General features: G+C 40.3%; 1 protein-coding gene across 2 annotated transcripts in view; it reads left to right on the top strand.

The window, feature by feature from the left end:
- Window positions 1–15,462, top strand: part of LOC132115403 (intermembrane lipid transfer protein VPS13A-like) — a 51,933-nt gene extending 36,471 nt beyond the window's left edge. For both annotated transcript variants that reach the window (XM_059523860.1, XM_059523859.1), the window contains exons 60-71: window positions 97–242; window positions 5,897–5,978; window positions 6,083–6,196; window positions 8,125–8,200; window positions 8,336–8,499; window positions 9,325–9,370; window positions 9,453–9,576; window positions 9,665–9,779; window positions 12,344–12,429; window positions 13,168–13,291; window positions 13,667–13,741; window positions 14,722–15,462. In XM_059523860.1, coding sequence (XP_059379843.1) covers window positions 97–242; window positions 5,897–5,978; window positions 6,083–6,196; window positions 8,125–8,200; window positions 8,336–8,499; window positions 9,325–9,370; window positions 9,453–9,576; window positions 9,665–9,779; window positions 12,344–12,429; window positions 13,168–13,291; window positions 13,667–13,741; window positions 14,722–14,769 — 1,200 coding nt within the window. In that variant the 3' untranslated portion in view covers window positions 14,770–15,462. The remainder of the gene's footprint in view (window positions 1–96; window positions 243–5,896; window positions 5,979–6,082; window positions 6,197–8,124; window positions 8,201–8,335; window positions 8,500–9,324; window positions 9,371–9,452; window positions 9,577–9,664; window positions 9,780–12,343; window positions 12,430–13,167; window positions 13,292–13,666; window positions 13,742–14,721) is intronic.
- The last annotated feature ends 544 nt before the right edge of the window (window positions 15,463–16,006 follow it).

Below are 16,006 nucleotides of genomic sequence, written 5' to 3'. Positions count from 1 at the left end.
ACACAGAAAAAGACTTTCAATACTGATGCCAAACGCTCAAATGTTATTTTTAAAATTGAGTGTACAGTGTTGAGTTTAACTGTTTTTGTTGGGCAGCTTCACTTGAGTTTCTCTCTGAGCACTGGTGGTGAAAACGGGAATAAGAAAGAGCGCGGGTCAGAGGTCATTCCGGTTCATTTGCTCAGCGTCCTGCTGAAGAGTATTGGAGCTACACTCACTGACGCTCAGGACGTCCTCTTCAAGTACTTACTCTCCCTACTCAGCTCTCACTCTCACTGCAGTAAATCCCTGTAGTTCCTCTTTCCAGTCCGCCCAGACAAACCCTCACTTCACACTCTGGGTGTTTCTGGATTTCACATGTGGTTAGATGCTGTCAACTCCACAAAACACACTCTTCACTTCAGTTTTTCTGCTGTCACACTGCCCACTAGTGAAGAAACCAAAACATGCTAGAAATGCATGTCAAGGGAGCAAAACATCTCGGTTACGTATGTAACCATGGTTCCTTGAATAGGGAACGAGATGCTGCGGTGACATCACCACGTATGGGAACACCTTCGGTGTGACGAATGTCTGAAGCCCTATACCATCCCGCCAATCCTATTGGCCAAATAGCGCTTGGCACCGCCCCACGCATGCGTACGCATATATACCTGGTGCCGCGCGCCATTTCACTCAGACTGAAGAAGAATGCTATCAAGGTATGGCACGGCCAGGACCGCAGCATCTCGTTCCCTATTCAGGGAACCATGGTTACATACGTAACCTAGATGTTCCCTTTCATAGGTCACTTCGATGCTGCGGTGACGTCTCCATGTATGGGAACGCTATACCATAACGCCTGACGTACCTGATAGCTGGGATCCAAGGAAGCATCTGCTCAAGCGGAGAGAACCCGGGAGCCAGTAGCCATCCTCACATCCAGACTGTAAGCCTTGATAAAAGTGCTCGGTGAGGACCATCCTGCCGCCGCACAGATATCATCCATAGAAGATCCACTGAGAAAAGCTTGAGAAGAAGCCACTGCTCTCGTGGAATGAGCTTTAACTCCTAAGGGCGAAGCGAGCCCGCGCGCCTCATAGGCTAAAGATATTGCCTCCACCAGCCAATGGGACATGCGCTGTTTTGTAACCGCATGGCCTTTATTCCTATGTCCAAAACAGACAAACAGCTGGTCAGACTCAACCATGGGGCAGTACGATCCACATAAGTCTTTAAAGCTCTCACAGGGCAAAGACTTAGATCTCCAGACTCCGCCACAGCAGGGGATAAAGCCTCCAGGACCACCTGCTGAGAGCAAAAGGGATTAAATGCGACCTTAGGGACATAATTAGGCCTTGGTCGCAACAACACTTTCACAGAGCCCGGTGCAAACTCCATGCACGAGGGTGAAACAGAAAGAGCCTGTAAATCCCCAACTCTCTTGAGGGAGGATAAAGCCATAAGAAGTGTCTTCAAAGTCAGGATTTTATCCGGTACAGTTTCCAAGGGCTCAAACGGATGCCCTGATAAACCATGCAACACAATGGATAAATCCCATGAAGGAACTCGCACGGGGGCGGAAAGGCCTCAGCCGTCGCGCACCCTGTATGAAACGAGAAACCAGTGGATGATGGCCTACTGAGGCTATATATTCGTGGTAAGCTGAAGTGGCTGCCACGTAAACCTTTAGGGTAGCTGGTGTCACTCCATCCGAAAAACGGTCCTGAAGGAACTCCAGTACTGACGTCACTGGGCAGTAAACTGGATCCATATTATGAGTTTCACACCAGGTCGTAAACAGTCTCCACTTGAAAGCATATAAGCGTCTCGTAGAAGCTGCTCTAGAATTCAGTATAGTCTCGGTAGTTTCAGCAGAAAGACCGGGATATATTAACTCACTCCACTCAGAGGCCATGCCCACAGATTCCATAGATCTGGTCTCGAATGCCAAATCAGTCCCGTGCTTGCGATAATAAATCCTGTCTGAGGGGAATCTCCCATGGAGAGCCCGCTAGCAGATTGATCAGATCCGCAAACCACGGCTGTGTGTGCCACCGCGGAGCCACCAGCAGCAGCTGTTCCACTCTGTCCAGCCGTATTCTGCATAATACCGCCGAAATCAGACGGATTGGGGAAAAACGCATACAAACTGGTCCTGGGCCAGTTGTGGGCTAATGCATCCAAGCCCAGGGGTGCTGGAGGGCATAGGGAGAACCAAAGCGGGCAATGCGTAGTCGTGTTCGACGCAAATAAATCCACTTTCGCTTCTCCGAAAATCTGCCATAGGAGATTCACCGTTTGGGGGTGCAATCTCCATTCCGCTTGCTCCAGAGTCTGCCTGGATAGCAAATCCGCTCCGAAGTTCAAACGTCCGGGGACATGAACAGCTCGGATCGATAGAAATTTGTTCTGAAACCAAAAAGAACATGTCTTGCCAGCCTGCACAGGGGGCGAGAGCATAATCCTCCCCGATGATTCAGATATGACACAACCGCTGTGTTGTCCGATCTGAGCAGGACATGACGGCCGATCAGCAGATTCGAGAAATACTGGAGAGCCAGAAAAACCACCAGTAATTCCAATCTGTTAATGTGCCAGCTGCGTTGTGCCGCTTTTCACGCTCCGTGGGCTGGGCGCCCTTGACAAACAGCTCCCCAACCGGTCAAAGACGCATCCGTCGTGACAGTCTCTCGGAAAGCACAAATCCCCAGCCGAACCCAGGTCAGGAGAATTCGGTTGACATTCATAGTTTTAACGACCACACACAGCCGTGTCACCGGAATCGTCCGATGCGGAAGACAACGGGGTGAAACATTCCGTCTTTTCATCCACCACTGAAAAGGGCGCATGTGAAGTAATCCCAGACGAATTACAGGGAATGCCGTTGCCATAAGACCTTAAGTCTGAGGCACAACCTTGCTGTCACTGTGCGACCCGCTTTGAATCGCCGCACGCATGATGCAATCGACTGAGCGCGCGGGAGAGAAGCTTCGCTGTCATCGCGCGAGAGTCCAACTCTATTCCCAGAAGGTTATCCGTTGAGAGGGGATTAAAACACTTCTCTGGAATTTCGTGCGTAAACCCAGGCTGTTTAAATGATTCAGCACAAGATCCCAATGAGAGTGTGCTTGAGTCTGCGATTGCGTTAACACCAGCCAATCGCCTAAATAGTTCAAACACGAACGCCCTGGAGCCGCAACGGGGCCAGAGCTCCATCCATGTACTTTGAGAAAGTACTGATACGCTTTCCCCTCTAAAGCGAATCTGAGGAACTTCCTGAGTCTCTTGATGATCTGAATATGAAAATATGCATCCTTCAGATGGATCGTGACAAACCAATCGTTTGGTTGAATCTGAGACAAAATAGACTTTACCATCTTGAATTGCTCGGCCTGAGTGCAAGATTCAGACAGCGTAAATCCAGAAGGGGTCGTAATCCGCCGTCTTTTTTATTTATTTATTTTTTTTTGGTACCACAAAATAACGACTGTAAAAACCCTGCCTCCATCTGAGAGGGGTGTACTTCTTCTATAGCCCCTTTGCTCAGCAGAGTTGACATCTCCTGTCGCAACACCGCTATTTCCATCGGTTTCACCACCGTGGAAAGAATTCTGCGGAAAGGAGGCGGGCCTTACGTTAAAATGTCCGGGCACGAAAAGCTAGTGCCGTTCGTGCACAGGGGAAGTGTATGCGTAAGAGCCGTTGCGTCTCGTTGTGTATAATCCTGAAACGTGTCCACGGCAGGAATTAGGCCAACAGATTGAACATCGGTCTATGCAGGACCCTTGAATCGCCCCTCGAATTCTGAAAGCTGGATTGTGCAGGGCGTCTGAGGGAACGTTTGGCGTTACAGCTCAATCCAATGCTGCTCGAAGCGCTGTTTCCTGCGAGACAGTCAATGTTAGAGTGTGGGGACTGCAGTTAGAGTGTAGATGTGCATTAGCAGTCCAACAGCACTCTCAGTGGAGGGCACAGTCCCTGGCAAACATGAAGAAAAGTGCGTGCGTCAAACTCGCTGCGTTTCGTTGTGTATAATCCTGAAGCGTATCCACGGTAGGATTTAATCCAACAAGATAAACATCGGGCCACGCCGCTAGCGAGAACGCAGCAGCTGTGTGAGCCGTAATACACTGGCCATCTCTGCCAGCCTCTTGCGCCGTCCCTCAAACTCTGAAGGCTGGATTGTGCAGAGTGTCTGAGGGGGCGCTCAAACTATAGCTCAGTTCAATGACTCTCAAGGTGCCTTTGCTGCGAGACAGTCAATGTTAGAGCGTGGGGGTTGAGGACGAGAGGCTTCCCACACGTAATCCACCATGCGGGTAGCCACATAAAAAGCTCACTGAGGAAGGAGAGGCGCGTTTCTCCTGTCCGCTCGGAGGGAGAGAACCGCGTATGCCGGCCAGAGCCTACTCCGAGTTCGAGGCCGCAGTTGGACAAACATAGTTTGAAAGAGCAAATCTGCTGATTAACGCGCTCGAGTGGGGGAGAGCGAGCAAGTGGAAAACTCCAGTGCATCACTGTATTCATAGTCAAGCTGCACATATCGCCCCTAACCAACACCCCGTGCGGGGCCTCGGCGACCGCAGATGCGAAACGGTGGGGGTTAGACGCAAGGCGACTTAAGAAATACACTCCAGAGCGCGGATACTTTCTTTATTATATTTTTTACTGTAGCCATAGGCTATCACGGAGAGAACCTGTAGAGAGGCTGCTAACGAACCTCTCATAAGTGCCTCCTCGTGATAAACCCATTATACGGCTCTTACCTTTAGTTGACTCATCGCGTCCGCAGAGAGGAGTAAAGTTAGACTTCTCTTAAGAATCACTGGAGAACGCGAGATGGATTTTAAGGGCACAGAAGATTCACTTCATTTACTGAAGGAATGAAATCTGAGTGAAATGGCGCGCCTCACCAGGTATATATGCGTACGCATGCGTGGGGCGGTGCCAAGCGCTATTTGGCCAATATGATTGGCGGGATGGTATAGGGCTTCAGACATTCGTCACACCGAAGGTGTTCCCATACGTGGTGACGTCACGGCAGCATCGAAGTGACCTATGAAAGGGAACTAGCATATGCAATAATATATATATATATATATATAATATTATTATTATTATTATTATTATTATTATATATATTTTTATATATATTTTTTAATAGTTTTTATTTTTATTTTTATACAATAACTTTTTATTGTTTTCACAAATAATATAAAAAGAAATACCGCAAATAAAATAAATAAAAACACTCCCCACATCAACATACAAGAGATGTATTAATTAATTATTTTTATATTTTCAGTTTGCATTTTAGTTTTTTAGCGATTTTGGTGCTTTTATCATTTTTTTTTTCTTTTCTTTTTTTTAATGTTAAGTTAATTTTTTTTATTTCTATTCAGTATTGCTTGGTTGTTTTAGTTATAGTTTTTATTTATTTTCAACTAGTAATTTTAATGCTTTCAGTAATTCCGCTTAATTGCCAAGGCAGTTATTCATATCATATATTTTATTGCAGCTTTTAGTTAACTTTTTTTTTTTTGTCAATTTATTTAGTTTTAGTTTTAATGATAATAACGCTGAGCTACTTAATGTTTTAAAATTGACATTTGAAACAGTGTACAATATGTAGAGGTTTAATAATGAATGGCTTGTCAAATTGTCATATAGTCATCTTCTCAGAAATTAATATTAACTTTCGTAAAATTAGAAAGGCAAGATCAAATTGTAATGTGGTTTGACTCTGTACTGCATATTTTGGCGAACTTATTAAGTTTAGTTAGTGGATATTCTCTACATACAGAGTTATAAACTGTATACATAATGCACTTATTATTATGAGTACATACAAGGTCTAATATTTGATGAATTGTATATTTATGTATATTTACATTTGCGTCCTGTCTTTCTCCAGACTTGGGTTTTGTGAGCTGAAGTACCAGTTCCGCACCACTCAGCAGCTGCAGTCGGAGGTCATCGGACATTATTCCAAACAGGTGACCTTTCACCTTTATTATTCCCCAACTACTGCTGATTTCCGTGCGATTTATTCACATACATCACAACTTTAATGTGTCTGTGCTTGTGTTGTCTGTTTCAGGCTATCAAGCAGATGTATGTTCTGGTTTTGGGTTTAGATGTCCTCGGGAATCCTTTCGGACTGATCCGTGGTCTGTCTGAAGGCGTCGAGGCCTTCTTTTATGAGCCTTATCAGGTTAAACTGCAGCTCTTTGATAGGATGGATAAGATGCTAAATTTGTGGTCTTCTAAACTGACACTCAGTTAAAATAGTCACAAATACACATGACTTTTCTTTATTATTGTTTACTATCATTTTATGTCATTTTAATGTCATTAAAGTTAACAAAAATTAAAAAACATCAAAATATTACATTTTAGCTGCTTGAAATAAAATAAATATTAAGTGAAAAAAAAAATTGTATGTATTGTATGTATGTTAGCTAGCTGCCAAAGCATGATTTCTCAATTTCATTTAGTGACCTAAAACTAAAATTTAAATAAAGATTAATAATAATAAAAAAAAGTCTTTTAAAAAAAACAGTACTACTTATCGAGGATCTGGTTTTCGACCGCACCACAGCACAGAGACAGCACTCATTAAGATAATAAATGATATTCGCTTAAATTGTGACTCTGGCAAAATATCGGTGCTGGTATTGCTAGATCTCAGTGCTGCGTTTGACACTGTCGATCATAACATACTACTAGAGAGACTGGAAAACTGGGTCGGGCTTTCTGGGATGGTACTCAAATGGCTCAGGTCATACTTAGAAGGGAGAGGCTATTATGTGAGTCTAGGAGAGCATAAGTCTAAGTGGACGTCCATGACATGCGGAGTCCCACAAGGGTCAATACTCGCACCGCTCTTGTTTAGCCTGTATATGCTTCCCCTAAGTCAAATAATGAGAAAGAACCAAATTGCCTATCACAGCTGTGCTGATGATACCCAGATTTACCTAGCCTTATCTCCAAATGACTACAGCCCAATTGACTCCCTCTGCCAATGCATTGATGAAATTAATAGTTGGATGTGCCAGAACTTTCTTCAGTAAAAACAAGGAAAAAACTGAAGTCATTGCATTTGGAAACAAAGATGAAGTGTTCAAGGTGAATGCATACCTTAACTCTAGGGGTCAAACAACTAAAAATCAAGTCAGGAATCTTGGTGTGATTCTGGAGACAGACCTTAGTTTCAGTAGTCATGTCAAAGCAGTAACTAAATCAGCATACTATCATTTAAAAAACATTGCAAGAATTAGATGTTATGTTTCCAGCCAAGACTTGGAGAAACTAGTTCATGCCTTCATCACCAGCAGGGTGGACTATTGTAATGGGCTCATCACCGGCCTTCCCAAAAAGACCATTAGACAGCTGCAGCTCATCCAGAACGCTGCTGCCAGGATTCTGACTAGAACCAGGAAATCTGAGCGTATATCACAACAGTCCTCAGGTCCTTACACTGGCTTCCAGTTACATTTAGGATTGATTTTAAAGTACTTTTACTCGTATATAAGTCACTAAATGACCTAGGACCGAAATATATTGCAGATATGCTCACTGAATATAAACATAACAGAGCACTTAGATCATTAGGATTGAGTCAATTAGAAATACCAAGGGTTCACACAAAACAAGGGGAGTCCTCCTTTAGTTTAGTCACATTTAAATCTAGACTTAAAACTCATCTGTTTAGCTGTGCATTTATTGAATGAGCACTGTGCGATGTCCGAACTGATTGCAATATATATTTTCACAGTTTTTTTTATTTAATTTTATGTAAAATCATTTTCTAACTGTTTTAAATTCATTTTAAATAAGTACAGTTTTAATAATTTTAAAAGTTATAAAATTGCTTGTTTTACTCTTGTTATTATTTTTCTTCATTACTATTTTACTTTGTTTTATGTAAAGCACTTTGAATTACCATTGTGTACGAAATGTGCTATATAAATAAACTTGCCTTGCCTTGCCTTGCCTTATTAAAATAACAAAAACCCACCAAAAAATACTAAAACTTTAACTGAAATTGCACTGAAAACACAAAATATACACAAATTCAAATATGATTTAAAAAAAAACTGTAATAGTATCTTAAAATAACTCTGAATGTTTGTTTGTCAGGGTGCCATACAGGGACCAGAGGAGTTTATGGAAGGCATGACGCTCGGTGTGAAGGCTCTGGTTGGAGGTGCTGTGGGTATGTACTCTATTCTGTATTACACTAATGTTTGTGAGAGATCTATGCAGTTATGAATTCTTCCCTCAAAATCCAATCTAAGGATGTCACATGAGGCTTATATCAAGTATAAACAGCAATCTTGTTCCGTCTCAGGCGGTCTGGCCGGAGCGGCGTCTCGGATCACGGGAGCCATGGCTAAAGGTGTGGCGGTCATGACCATGGATGAGGCGTATCAGCAGAAGAGACGCGAGGCCATGAACAAGCAGCCCAGCGGAATGAGAGAAGGCCTGGCACAAGGAGGGAAGGGACTCATCTCTGTGAGTTTACAAAACACAGCAGACAGAAACCTTTTAAACCATATCCTAAATCAATGATTCCCTTTTTGCCAGCTGAACCCCTTTGACCTAAAGTATTTTTCTGAAGTATATTTTAAAAGGATAGTCCCATCCAAAAATAAAAATTCTGTCATCATTCACTCAGTCTCATGTTGTTCCAAATCTGTATGACTGTCTGTTTCCTGTGCATCATAAATGAAGATGTTTTAAAGAATTTTGGTAACTAAAGCATTTCGGATTCCTCTTGACTTCCACTGTATCTGGGAGTCATAAGGAGGTCATAAGTTCCCATAAGTAAATGGCAACCGAAACGGTTTGATTCCTGACATTCTTCAGAATATCTTCTTTATGATGCACAGAAGAAAAGATGTAATTCTGATTTGAAATGACACGAAATGGAGTAAATGATGACCGAATTGGCCCAGAACTGTTCTATAGTTGAGATTTCAGTAAGTTAACAACACAGTCGCATGTTCACGGTTCTCTGGTGTCAGTTAATGGTCACATACTGCAACATGCAGCTACAAAATAAGTATTTTTAAGTGATATATATATATCTTTTTTATTTAAATGAAAACTATTTTCTTTATTTAAAAAGATTTTCTTTGACAACAGAAAAAATATATCATGCTTGCATATATTTTACAACCATTGATGCAACGCTACCAAGAAAAAAAAATACAAAGGTTTAATTGACTGTTATACAATAAGTCTACAGTCTATATTTTGCACTTAGTAGAGTAGATATTTATTTAATTTTCGTGGGAAGTCAGTTTGTAAATATGACCTTTTCTCCGTATCACACAGGGGTTTGTGAGCGGCATCACAGGCATTGTGACTAAACCCATTAAAGGTACAACCACCGATCATCTGCACTTCTGACATTTCAGTGTTGAACCTGTGTTCAGTGTGTTGTGTGTGTGTGTGCACTGTAGGAGCTCAGAAGGAAGGAGCGGCGGGTTTCTTTAAGGGTATGGGCAAAGGTTTGGTGGGAGCTCTGACCAGACCAACAGGGGGCATCATAGACATGGCCAGCAGCACCTTCCAAGGCATCAAAAGGTCTCTGAATATGTCTGTGTACATTGTTTGGGAAAGAGGCTTTGTTAATCCCTGATTGTGATGATTTTCTGGCCTGATTTGAATGCAGAGCTGCAGAGACGTCTCAGGATGTGGAAAGCTTACGTCCTCCTCGTTTCATCCATGAGGATGGAGTCATCCGGCCGTACAAAGAGAGAGAGGGCATTGGCAGCCAGATGCTGCAGGTGACGCATGACACTTCACTTCCTGCCATCACACTCCTGGTGTTCAAGATAATGGCGTTAAACTGTTTTAAAGACAAAAATAACAGGAATGGCCATGATAATAGGGAATGGAGCAGTTGACATGACATCCTGAGCAGGGACAACAGTCTGTCACAGTACACTTTAAAATACACAGATACTCAACCGTTCACATGTTTGTGGTCATGAGTCTCACCAACGCTGCATTTATGTGATCAAAATACAGTAAAAACTGCAATATTGTGAAATTATTACAGAACTGTGTTGTATTTGAAAATATTTTAAGATGTTGTTTATTCCTGTGACAAAAATTAAATGAATTTTCAGCATCATTACTCCAGGCTTCAGTGTCACATGAGCCTTCAGAAATGTCTTTACGGTCACTTTTGACCATTTCGATCAATTTAATGCATTGTTGCTGATTAAATCATTAAAAAAAAAAACTTTGATGGAAATGTTAAATGAAATCTTGTCAGCTACCCAGATACATGTATACATAACATACACTACATATAACACACACATTTCTGATTGACTTGTTTACTCCAGAATTCTATGCCATTATCTTAAACACTGACGGTTTTCATTAAACAACCAGTTTAGACCAACATGAATCTTCATGCTTGTCCAGGCTGGTTTATGCTGGTTTCATGTTAGTCTAGATTGCAGGCCAGTAAACCATAGCTGGTGAAGCTGGTCAACCCAAGGGTATGTTGTCCACATAGTACTGTTATATAATTAAGTAAAACTACCAATTTTGTCATTTCCACCAGTTATTGACCTAACAACCGCAAGGTTTTGTGATGTGTTGTGTATCAAGTGACTTCAGGAGTTGTGGACATTAGCTCAGTAGTGTAAGATGTGGTAGTATTGGTAGTATTATGCCGCGTTTCCACCCAAATTACCCGGAACATTTTTACCAGGAACTTTTTTCCCCAGGAACTAATTTCCCCTCAGACCTGTTACTTTCTGTGTTTCCACCGCGGTGCAAAGTACCGGGAAGATTAGGCAAATAGACTGGGGACGTAGGTCTGCGCGCTTTTCTAAATACGAAGTACGCTGATTTAAAAAAAGAGTTTGGACGTGCATCCTCGGTAGTTCAGACTTTGTGCATTCGACTCGGGAGTGTGATGTCCACGATGACGCAAATCTGGTAAATCTGCAAACAACAGCGTACTTGATAACATCAGTCAGCTCACCTTGACTACTGAAATACTTATAAAATTACACTGGACTATAAGTTGCATTTATTTAGAACCAAGAACCAAGAGAAAACATTACCGTCTACAGCCCCGAGAGGGCGCTCTATGTCTTCAGTGTAGACTACAGGAGCACTGAGCAGCATAGAGCGCCCTCTGGCGGCTGGAGACGGTAATGTTTTCTATTGGTTCATTTGTCTTAGTTCATTTCTCTTGGTTCATGTCAATTAATTTTGATAAATAAGTCGCACCTGACTATAAGTCGCAGGACCAGCCAAACTATGAAAAAAAGTGTGACTTAGTCCGAAAAATACGGTATATATGTTTTTTTCCTCATCATGACGTATTTTTGGACTGATGCGACTTAAACTCAGGTGCGACTTATAGTCCGAAAAATACGGTACCAGCCCAAAGTCCCTAGTTCCTGGGTAAAGTTCCTGTGGTAGAAACGCGGACTTAGTATTTCTGGAGTAGTGCACTGGCCCTGACTCACTGACTGCAGCTCTCTTCTCTTGTCATGTTCACAGAGCAGAACGGCCCTCTCTCAGAGGAATAGCACTGACACTGATGAGGATGAGGAACATGTGTCCTTTTAAGGGCTTTTCATTAAATGTTCAGTTTGATTGTGTAACTTGCATCTTAAAGCAGAATCATTTACTGTGTATTTAGTTATAGAGTGGTTAATCTATTTTAAATGTAAATATTGCTGTTTTATGATTGCCAATTGTTTTGCTTTTATTCCTTCTGATTTGTTTTCCCATATCATCATGTCATTTTTCCCGAATAAAATCTGTTTCCAAATGCATTTTTTTTCATCATTAACCTATTCCACACCCTTCAACCCCACAATGCATTGCAAATGACATCACATTTCATTGATTTATAGACACAAGGTACGCAGAGCAGGGGTGTGTAATGTGACTTTAGTCTCTTTAGAAAACGTCGTGACTAAACCTTTGCTTTAAGTTTTGCATTCAATTCTTTTCTTCCCCAGTGTTTTTACTAGGGAAATTTTGGAAATTTGCATTCTTGCATCCAGATCTGGTTCAAACACACCAGTCAGAACTACAGGCATTGTGAAAGTGCTTTAGAATTAAAGTCCTGCACAATTATTTAAATTTGATTTTAAGAAACTAGTGCTGCGTATATATGAAGATGAGTAGATGATTTTGACATTTTGCTTCCTCTGTTGGTCTTTTCATCAGTCCTTGTGTCTTTACACTCACTCCATCACTGTTTTTCAGGTTATCCATATTTCAGGAATGTGATGGCCAGAAAAGATTTGATCGTAGAAGATCACCTGATTGTGTTTTTTTGTATTAATTGGTTTCTCCATTTGGTTTGTAGAGTATTGAAAACGGACGGTTTGCCAAGTACAGATACTTTGCTCATGCTAAGGTGAACGAATCAGATTTCCTGATGATCACTAAAAGGTAGGTGAATTATATAAACCCCTTATTTTGCATGGGCAGTGTCACATGAGCACATTTAGATGAAGGGGCATTTGGTTTTAACCATACACTAGTACAGTAGCATTAAACATGTCACGAGTGTTTTGCTTCAAACCTTTTAGGTGATGAATTTGTTTACATGCATCCTTACAGCTTGCTTATATAGCCATTATGTAAATGTCCAATTAAAGGGGTGGTGTATATCTTAATATTTTAGCCAAACATTTGATTGCAACTATTTTTTGACTCAAATAGCTTGCACATATGTTTATTTGCTTCTTATGAACTAAAATCTTGTATTCATTCAGATTGAGGAAAATCATCCCATGTTTCAGTTTTCAGATTTTAAAACACTAGGCATCATATAAACTATACACTATATATGTGTGTGTGTGTGTATGTATTCTAAAGTGTTATAAACTGTAACAGACTTTCAAGTCGTTCTGAACACAGCAAAACATGCATCTGTTGCTAAGAGACGTGGAGAATGAAAACAAAATGCGTTTTTAAATCAGATCAAAGTATTAAACTTGTTTGAAGGTGAAGCTGGAAATCTGTCAACAAAATCCTTTAGAAATATAAAAAAGGCATGTCATATGTCATTTCTAAGAACTAAATAATATTGTGTGTGATTGATTATATATGTGCTATAGTATTAACTGCCCTTTTTATTAGATTTTCATCTTTTCAGCTGGTGTCTGTGTGATTTTCCTCCTGCAGGGGGATATTTTTCGTGACTAAGGGCACGTTCGGGCAGCTGACGTGCGAGTGGCAGTATCTGTTTGATGAGTTTACCAAAGCGCCCATAGTCATGGAGGGCAGGAGACTGCGTATAGAAGCAAAGGTACAGCATCATTCATGAGTTTTATGTGTACTGTATGTAATCTAAACTGAATGCTTTATATACTTGTCACTGGTCTTATTGTGCAAGAATGTTATTCTAGTTTAGCACTTTATTTTATAGTCCAGTTGTACATGTGTATAGTATGTACTTACACTATAATAACTAGGTACTAACCCTAAACCAAACCCTAAAACTTGATTAACAGTTTCTCCACTTCTGAAAGGACTTTTATTTTCGTAAGCCAAGCTGTGTGGGTGAGGACAAAGTATTAAAAATACGAAATACTAAAACTGATAATATCATGGCCTGACATGTTTAAAACTGAACAAGAAGTTTTTTTATTATGATGAAAACATCTTGTTTTGATTTTCACAGGAACGAGTCAAATCAGTGTTTCACGCCAAAGAGTTTGGGAAGATCATCAATTTCAAAACTCCAGAATTAGCGAAGGTACAGTCGCAAACATTTTTGAACAAATAGTGGAAGTTGGATCATGAACTGTAATCTTAACCTTTTGTAACAAGGAGCACAATGAGTGTTTAGGCAGAAATTGGATGACTTCTTGTCATTTGTGCACCGAGTGGGATAATGCTTGTAAGGTTGTTGTAAAATGAGAGCGAGGTCCAGTCATAGTGAGGATCACTAGTATGCACCTGTCAGGATCATAAACAGGGTCCCAGCGGCTCCTTGAGTCTTAATTATTATAAATGATACAAGGAAAGTCTTAAGTATGCTTTCAAGAGGTTTTGAATTTGGGCACAGAAAAACAAGAGTTGCAATATGGTTCATGTGATCTTTAAACTTTCAAAAAATGGTTTCAACAAAACACAAATCTCCACTGACCTCCAGCAGAATTACCTACGGGTCAAATGTGACCTGAATCTAACACGGGGATACAAAAATAAATAATATATATATATATTAGATAGATATATGTGTATGTGTATATATGTGTGTGTGTGTGTGTGTGTGTGTGTGTGTGTGTTTGCAGTGCACTTAAAATAATTTTGGTATATATTCTTAACATTTCAAAGGGATAGTTCACCCAAAAATGCTAATTCTGTCATCATTTACTAACCTTCAATTTGGTCCAAACCTGTATGAGTTTCTTTCTTCTTTTAAATGCAAAATAATATATTTTAAAGAATAATATATAAAAAAAAGTTGCTGGTCCCCATTGACCCTCAGTATTTATTTCCATTCTATGGAAGCCAATGGGGACCAACATTTCGGTTAAGAACATTCTTCAAAATATATTTTTTTTTTTGTGTTCGGAAGAAGAAAGAAGCTCATGCACAAGAGTTTAAGATCCATATTTTATCACAAAAGATTTGTTTAGGCTACCACATATATGATTTCTGTAGATCAAATATCCCGTGACGGTTTGTAGCGAAGCATTGGTTTTGATGAGCTGTTTCTGTCATTCTCAGTGGGTTCTTGCCAAGCTTGAGGACGCCAGGGAAACTCTACCGAAGTAAGGACCGTTAAAGCCACATGCGATGATCCTGCGCTCAGCTCTGTGCCTTTATACTGCTTTTGCAATGAGCCACTTTACATTATACCCACAATGCAACAGTCATTCTCTAAACATTGAATACCACATTGGTAATGACTGTTAGACTGTGTGTTTGTGTGTTGAGTTTACATTATGTTGTGCTTTTCTTTCCCTCTCACTGTCTGAGCCCAATCTGTCAAAGGACAAACTCATTTACATATGACGTTTTTACAATGTGCCTCTACACTCAGTTCAGCCACTGGATATATGTCTCTCAACTAAAGCCACACTAAAGTGTAAATTACGATGTTATTTTATACACATTAATAAAGACCAATACTCTGTATGTATTTTGTTTGTCTTTACGTGTGTTGTAAATGTGTGTTGCATTTAAATGGAAATGACCAGGAATGTTTGAAAATGAGAATCTGTTACTGTATGGACAGGAGAGCAGGGATATTTTTTGATATGTGGCTTTGCATGAAATCATATTTTTGTTTCTCAGTGTGGAATTAATTCTATAGCTCAAAACTGACCCTATTTATTGATCCTGATGTCACCAAGGTGTCTTGGGAAACTTGTAAATGATGTAAACCATTAAAAAAGCTGTTTAGTCATTGTTTTAGGCTGTAGCCTTTCAAAAATCTTGCCAATAGTTAATAAAGTCATTTAAAGGAATCAAGTCTCATTCTAATGGCACCCATTCACTCCAAATCTGTTCTGATTAAGTAAAAAATGAATCTACATCTTGGATGGCCATGAGGGTAAGGACATTTCAAGCTAAATTTTACTTATGAACTACTCTTTTAACATTAATAAATGTTATAGCAATAAAAGCAAATAGCGATGTCTTGCATCAAGTTCCCAGGTATCGAAGAAATATGATTGATGTGACCAAAATAGTTTTTTTTCCACTTGCAACTCCATTCTCTCATTCTACGGTTTTTATCATATATTTATTTTCAATTGGAAATGCATCATGTTAGTGTGCTAAAATTGAGAACTGTGAATGTCATTAAAGTGTGACTATAAAAGCAAAGAAAAGCATGAACATTTATTGCATCATTTTCTTGTAATTTCTAATTATGCACATTTAATAAATGTATTTAGAATTTTGTTAAATTTGAATGAGTAACAACATATCCTTGTTTAATAAATATTATCAAAGCAGATAAAGACATTACAGTCTAAAGGCACTTCAGGTATTCACTACAGCATGT

The sequence above is a fragment of the Carassius carassius genome, chromosome 34 (assembly GCF_963082965.1).
Source record: "Carassius carassius chromosome 34, fCarCar2.1, whole genome shotgun sequence".
In the NCBI taxonomy this organism is placed as follows: Eukaryota; Metazoa; Chordata; class Actinopteri; order Cypriniformes; family Cyprinidae; genus Carassius; species Carassius carassius.
Note: the sequence above shows the minus strand (reverse complement) of the source record. Positions and strands in the feature narration are given on the sequence as shown.